Genomic DNA, 7,788 nt, shown 5'->3' with positions numbered 1-7,788 from the left:
CAAATACATAACAAAAGCCCAATTCACCAACATGAATGATGGGTTTCTGTTGCCATGTTTGTAAAATATATATTTATTTTGGTCAGTGTGGTGTATGATCCTCCTAGCAAGCCTGGGCCACAATCTAGAATTGTTTTTTGTATGTGTGTGTGTGTGTACAAATCTCCCATGGGATGTCTCTCCCTCACTGTTCTCTCTCCCCTCCCCTCTCTCTGCTGCATTGATGCTGCTGCCTCTCTCAGTGATGATGTCACTGGCTCAGTGCAACTCAGCATCCCTGCCCTAGTCAATCAACAGAGCCATTTTGCCTTTGGATTGTGGAGCACACAACACCCAGATCCCACCCCCCCCCAACCCCCAACGATCCATTCTGTACCAGGCCACAGAACGCATCTGGCTATACCCACCCAGGGTGTAGTGTTGCCTGGTGGCTGCCTGCTTGGTTGTGGGGAGTCAGGGACAGTGGAAGAGCTGAAACAGGGCTGTGGAGAAGCTGGACTGGAAGCAACAAGGAGCCACCCAGCAGCCCAAAAAACAGAAGCCTCACTGACCTGTAAACATACAAAAGGTAAGATTTTGATGTGTCATTGTGCGGCAGAGGTTATTTAGTTGTTCCTTTTTTTCTGAAAATATTCTGTGGATGGTCTAGGGTATTAGTAATTATTCTGGGGTGCGTGTCTGAGCTGGTGTGTCCGTTGAGGACTGTCAGCATTCCCAGATCATGTCTGGAGATTGGCAAACAGGGATTTTAAGGGGCACTGCGACATATATTTGCTCTAGAAAACCCTTCTTTTCCCAGGTTTTAATCCAGAGAAGGGCTGTTGGTGGAGAAATGCACTGTCATGGAGAAACACACCAGCAAGTAGCAGAAAACAGGAGACAGTACATTCAGTGCAAGAGGAAACAATGATCCACCTGCCTTGCTACCTATGTGATAGAGGAGCACATTTAATTTGGACGGAAATATTACAATTTGTCACATCAGTGTATGTATTTATGCATACATTCACAAATATTAACTGATAGATCTGATTCGATTTCAATCCGTTGTAAAAAAAAAACTAAGATGGCACCCCGATTTTAATGATCCATCACTGTGTTACTCAGTTTAAACACTGGAGTGCGAATACTGGTATCACACCGGCATTTTTTTTCCACCACATCCCGCTGGCTAAAACGGATTCTGCCCTAGTTCAAAATGGTGGTGACAGCCCTTGCGTTCATAAACAGTCTGAAGTAGGGGCGTTGCGATGCCCTTAAGGTAAACAAGTGCAGCTACCAGCTGGTTATCTAATCACTGGCTTAAAATATAGATACGTAAGTAATTGTATCCCCGTTTATTGTACTTATCACTGAGACTTGCAGTGTTCTCTGTACGCTTAAAAACACATTTGTGATGGGTTTCTCCGGTAAGCATTAGATATACGTTTTAAATTTAAATTACATTAGTCATTCGGGGTTTAAAAATGCTGAGTCAAACCTAATTCTGAAACAGAGTCAAGTCATGAGATCTGGTCCTTATGCAAGGCTCTCGACAATTCGAGCGCATTTCCATCAATACATTATTTATCGTAACATACACATCCGTGAATACTGTGACGGCGCTTTCAGAATTGTATTTTTATACTTGCAACTATTAAGTCTGTATTAAGAACTGAACACCTATAGGAGTTATTTTGACATAAGTAAGAAAAATATTTTTCTGATATAATTTGTCGAACGTTCCAATTGTACCCAACATTCTGTTCGATGATTCTTATTCTAAACAGCAGCACAGTTATATAATTATAATTAATACTGTTAACAAAAACTCGAGTTAAAAACAGTTTTCTGTCGTGCCGCTATCGTTAATATTATAGAGCAGGTGTTTCTCCAAATAAAACCCTCTATTCTTCGCTTCCTGCAGGAAGACGCACCCATTTCGCCAGACAGCCAGGGCAGTCCGTCTATAGAAACAGGGAGTAGCGAGCGAGAAAGCGAAAACGTTGAAACGTTGAAGGGGAGAGTTCTTTCATTAATTTTCTAGATTTACAACCCGACAAAATCAAGTAAAACGATAGATACTCATTTGGGACAGGGCTGTGAAGGTTATTTTAGAAAGTAATGTCAAGTCTCTGACCTACTTAATTTTATCCGTCGCATGTGAGCCTGTTTTTTCGTATAATTGTTTGTTTATAGTGGGTAACAACGCAGTTTCGTGTAATTCACGTAAAATTACTGAAGTGACAAAAAACCTAATTGCATTCAGAATGCAATTACCATGCGCAAAATACAACAAAGAACATGACCATACTATTTGTTTTCAAATAAGAAATAGAACTGTTTAGAAAAGTAATAAAATCTAATACGAATGTACATGTTAATAGAAAGACAAGCTCTGAAGTAATAATCTTCACAAAAGAATCATAGTGGCTTAAAAAAAAGAATATCACTAATGCAGTTTTTTTTACAGTACATAACATCAAACAAACAAAATCTGGAGATGTGATTTCCTCAAAGTACGGTAAAAGCGGTATGTTTCCGGTCTAGTCTGCACCAGAAAGATACTGTTGATGATCACAGCATTTACAGCCAGAACAAAGCCTTTGTTTTCCATTTAAAGTCTCCTGGGGGGATTTTAAATGCCACGTATGTATGCGAGGTTTCTACTCAAAAAGACATTAAGATACTGACCATGAGAAGCTAAAAGGGAAATTATTTGGTGGCATTTTGAGTAATTCTGAATTTCATTCAGGCTGCCATTTTGAAAGTCTCTGTACTGCACTGGGTAGTCATTGCCAAGCTGGCATTGCAGATAACCTTTTGTCCAATGGGAGGGAGAAAGCAAGTATCAGCATTAAGAGGGGATGATAGTGCCCAAAAAACTCAGCTTGTCCATAATGGTTGGGGTACATACCACTAAGGGGCGAATAAATTCATCTGGGATAGGCCAGCACTAAGCATTAACTTTAATAAATTACATTGCTTTGCATTATATCTGTCAGGTCCTGGGAAAGAACTGTCTTTAGACTCGGAAGGAAAAATTGTCTCAGTATCATCATAGCTTTAAATGTATTGAGTATTAAGAGAAAGAGTTCACTCCACTATTACATTTATGTTTTTAGAAAAATAAGGTAGACAAGTAGACATATTTATTGATTAAATAAGCACCCATGGCTGACCATGATGCACTTGAATGACTTTGCATGTTGTGTAAGCGTGAATCACTGCACTAGAGAGAGCTGATTGGGCACAGGTGACAAGGTGACTTAACACTCTACGTGAATGTCAAGCCTTGTGCAGTGAAAATCTGTGAAGAAAGTGACAGAGAGAAGCCAATTTGCCCTGCTCATTCGACCCATCCATACACTGAAGGATGGATTAAGTCCTCTGAGCTGGACTTCCCAGAATCAAAACTAAGCCCTCTTTAGTAATGAATCAGGGTTTGAGTAGCCCACCTTGACATGCTTCAGCCAGTGTTGTGCAGATGGCTGAAACAATATGCTCTTTATTGTGTGTATATGTGAGGTCCACATGTTATGATCTGAGCAGGGGTGTCAAGTCACTACAGAACTCTGCCTCTAGTGATTGGTGGAGTTGGCATACTGGTATGACGCATCACTCATGCTGACGTGCCATAACTCCAGCTGGACACCACACTGCTCATGGATCAACGGCATTGTTGAGCGATTGGAATGTGATAGTTGTACCATGGATACCCCCTTGTGCCCCACTGAATATTTGTGGATTGAGCTGGGATGACAAGTTGGCATCTATGACCAGCTCTATGCTTGTCCTGGCTGTATGAGAGGAATGGGTTGGAATCCTACAAAACAGTCTCTGCAATCTGGTGCAAAGCGTGTGTACTGCTGTAGCGACAGATGCTACTAGTAGCATGAGTGGGGGCTCTGTGGCTAAGGATCTGTGCTTGTGGCTGGAAGGTTGCTGGTTCAAATCCTGTGGCCGGCAGAGCAATCCTACTCTGTGGTGGGCCCCTGAGCAAGGCCCTTAACAACAACTGCTTCAGGGGTGCTGTATAAATGGCTGACCCTGCGCTCTCACCCCAAGCGTCTTTCCCTGTCTGTGTATCTCATGGAGAGCAAGCTGGGGTATGCAAAAAAACAACTTTTTAATGCAAGAAATTATATATGGCTAATAAAGTGATCTTATCTTAGTATATAACTTGCACAGTGGACCCTCTGTTGATCAGTCCTGTTGATAAGAATTATTGTTCAGTATAATGAATTGACCTATGGCATATCTGTTCAGTGAAATTAAAAAAAAGATTTTTTCTGTTTCCTGGTATTAACTTTGTGCAGTCATACAGTAGGTGATGTTTCTTTTGAAACTTTCTCAGTTTGAAGCTTGAGAAGCTAGAAAATCAGTCTACTTTTGTGGGAGCTGCTGAGTCCTTTAAACATTTATTTGCTTAGTTTTGCTTTACAGATCCTTACACAATATTTAAAATCCAACTTGCATAAGACAGAATAGGTGAACCGGACATAGGGGGACAGCAGAGGTGCCCTGGTCCTTGAGGGCTGGTGCATCTGCAGGTTTTCTTTAAAGAAGCAGAACCCAAAGAGCTAGGAAAACTTAACCTGGTCCAGTTTAGCCAATAACAAGCTGTTTCAGGTCATTATAAGCCCACCTGGCCTGAACACCTGTAAAGACATTGGGCTCCAGTACAAGGACTGGAGATCGCTGTTGTAGTGTCCCCAGGGTTTTTACAGAAATAATAGTCCAGCAGTCCCCAGTGCCGGTCCTGGAGCACAGGTGTGTGTGTGTGTAAGCTTTCCAAGTCTCATTAAAGCAGCAGCACCTGAAGAGTAGGGAGAAACTGAAAGCTGTCCAGTCAAGCCAGTAACCAGCTTGTTAAATGCCAAGTCAGAACCAAAGCTTGCAGACACACAGCCGTCTGGTTCCAGGATTGGACACCCATGACTGCTTTCCAATACTAAATAAAAGCAAAATATACTGTTCTTACAATACAACTGCATCATAAGATAAGTGCAATTCGTTAATTTTCTCTTTGTACCAGAGAGGTACTCTGAAAGTGTTCGTGTAGCATCATCCTAAAGAGCAATATCACGCTCGCCCTCTTTGTGAATGTTTTTAAGTCTCACTTTTGTAAACTGTTCAGTTACTTTTCACGGTGTAGTCACATGATACTCTTCTTTGCAGCTCATGAGAAAGATACCATTCACTGACTCATCACACTGCTGTGATTCCATCCCAGACATGACAGGTCCCCCACCTCTTTATTTTGTTAGGAGGATGGTCGTTTTAACGTTTTCCTTTCTTCTGCCAGCAACATTACAAAATTGGTACACAGGATTGAGATTCTCGTGCACCTCTACCTCTTGTGTATGGCAGCTCTTGCTCTTAATCTGGTCCCTGATTATACATGTACTAATGCTCACAGCCTTCTCTGCTTAATGCGATAGTGTGGATTGCAGAAATCGGATCACACCCTGGCTAAGAGGCTGTGCAATAAAGAGCCAGATAGATATGTGGGGTAAAGGAGTAGTTTACATCAGCTTTTCTTTTCTCTTCTTTGCTGTTTTTATGGTTTCATCTGTTGTGTGTATTCTGTGAGGCTCCATCTTTTTCTTTCTGTGTGAGATGCTATTTACCACACTCATTGTTTTTCTCAGGAAAAATGAATCTTGAATCAGAATTTAAAGACATCAAGTCAAAAATAAGAAAGAGATTGCAAAATGATTGTTCAAGCATGATTTATGTAACCAAATATCTTTATTATCTTACTTTTTAGTTTATTAAGGTGATTGAGGCATGTGTCATTTATAGTAAACGCTCTGAAAGCTATACTGTTCTAGTTAGAATCTGAAAACAGATTATAGAAATTGCATTCTGAAACTCGTTCTTACTTTGTCATTTTTGAAAATCTTGATGGAAATGACTCATAGAAGGTCAAAAGATGTTCACCCACCTAACATACTTTTGTATTTTCTGGATTTGTGTATTGCTAGTTTGCTGTGCAGTCCACAATTACCAACCATTTGTCTTCTCAGAACTTATGGTTTGTTGAAAAATTAAGTTGACGTGGAACGTTTCCAGTAAAACCATCATTCAACAAGAAAAAAATGGTTAAACATTATATAAAACATAAGGCTAATAACATGAAAAAACAGGGAAGAGCTATGATGTAAACTACATTTTTACAATTTTCAAAGGGCTACCGGAAAACTTGATTCTGCAACACTTGGCAAGCTACACAGTCCAGTTTGCTTCTAAATGATAGCAAGCTTGATTGCAGCTTCACGCCATTGTTCCAGCTGTTATAACACTGAAGGCTAAGTCTTCTTTGAGTCTAGATCATTTTTTTTCTCCTGAAGCATCGAATCAATAGATATTGAGCCCTGGTAGACTGCAGTATGATCAGCTCTGAAACTCAAAGAGACAAAAAAGGGGCTTCATTACAAATGGGTGCTGGACAAATACTCAGAACGTCATTTGTAACTGGCCAGTGCTTGATTGCACAATGTGCCCCATCCATCTATCCATTCTCCAACGTTTCCTTCAGGATCATGGGGGAGTGGGAGGGCACGCAAGAGGTGCAAGTTAGCGTACACCCTGGATGGGACACCAGTCCATCCCAGGGCACACACAAACAGGCACAAACATTCAGATGAGGGCAATTTTTCTAGAAGCCCATTAGCCTACTGGTATATCTTTGGACTGTGGGAGGAAACCAACATGAATGAAGGCACAACATACACAAACTCCACACAGATAGCACCCCAGGTCCAGAATTGAACCCAGGGTACCACTGCTGCATGGCAGCAATGCTGACCACTGCGCCACAGTGCCAACTGCAATATAGCAAACACTGTGTGGAATGTGAAGCACTGTCTGTTTGCAAGTTACTGTACATTGTTTTTTAGATCCACGTTTTCTTCAGGATCAACAACACTGTTTTTCTATTGTTCCCCAGGCTCGGACAGAGGAGCAGTCGGACCCCTTTCCCAGCCCTCGGCCTACTCTAAGCGCCCAGCAAATGGCAGCCGCCTCGGTGAAGGTGGCGGTGAGGGTCCGCCCCTTCAACTCCAGGGAGATGGCCCGCGACAGCAAGTGCATCATCCAGATGAGCGGGAACACCACCAGTGAGTATCCAGCCCGCGTCTGCAGCGCTTCCCAGCAGCTGAGACAGGCGGGATGTAACCTCGGCTTCATGACACCTGGTCTTTATTGCATAGATTACTGCTGTGCGTTTCTTGAAGGATGAATCGGGACGATTAAACCCGTTTCTTTGACCATTAAGAGATATTTTTGTTGTTTTGGAAATTTTGTGAGAACTACTGCTGCATTGATCAGAATATTCCATTGTAATCTTAATTCACATCAAGGAATGGATCAGGAACAGCTGTCGATGTGCTGCAGGACTATGGCCTTGTGTATTGCAAATGATTGATTGGCGTGCTGTTTTCAGCTATTGGCGTACTCTGTGTTGTGACCGGATGTGTTTCACAGTGGTTTTGTGCAACTCGAGTGGATCAATAAACATGCTAGAATCTGAGCATATGACTAACGCTTTGTTCATTTTTGGCCATGTATATTTGTCAGCCATTCTGAAAGAGTGTGATACGTAATGATGAGATTTTGGTTTGGTGGAAGTTCACATGGATTCTGGAATAAAGGAACAGAATGAACAAGCCAGCATCAGACAAAATGTGTATCAATTAGCAACCAATTATGGGTAAATTATATATTAGAAGTATAAAAAAATCTTGACATTATTCTTTCACAGATATGCCCATTTGAAAGGAATTTAAATACATTCATGGCAAA

The 7,788-nt window shown here is 41.5% G+C and overlaps 1 protein-coding gene across 21 annotated transcripts in view; it reads left to right on the top strand.

Moving 5' to 3' along the window:
• The first annotated feature begins 279 nt into the window (after nt 1-279).
• kif1aa (kinesin family member 1Aa) overlaps nt 280-7,788 on the top strand; it is a 90,886-nt gene continuing 83,377 nt past the window's right edge. For 6 of the 21 annotated variants that reach the window (XM_088615326.1, XM_088615319.1, XM_088615312.1 and 3 more), the window contains exons 1-2: nt 282-568; nt 6,935-7,103. In XM_088615326.1, the coding sequence (XP_088471452.1) occupies nt 6,998-7,103 (106 nt within the window). In that variant the 5' untranslated portion in view covers nt 282-568; nt 6,935-6,997. Of the gene's footprint in view, nt 569-1,232; nt 1,318-6,934; nt 7,104-7,788 lie in introns of those variants that run through there. The other 15 variants (XM_088615371.1, XM_088615415.1, XM_088615351.1 and 12 more) reach the window with 5 other exon arrangements.

Source organism: Lepisosteus platostomus, chromosome 2, assembly GCF_059453375.1.
Source record: "Lepisosteus platostomus isolate fLepPlt1 chromosome 2, fLepPlt1.hap1, whole genome shotgun sequence".
Taxonomy (NCBI): domain Eukaryota; kingdom Metazoa; phylum Chordata; class Actinopteri; order Semionotiformes; family Lepisosteidae; genus Lepisosteus; species Lepisosteus platostomus.
This window is presented reverse-complemented; position numbering and strand designations above follow the sequence as displayed.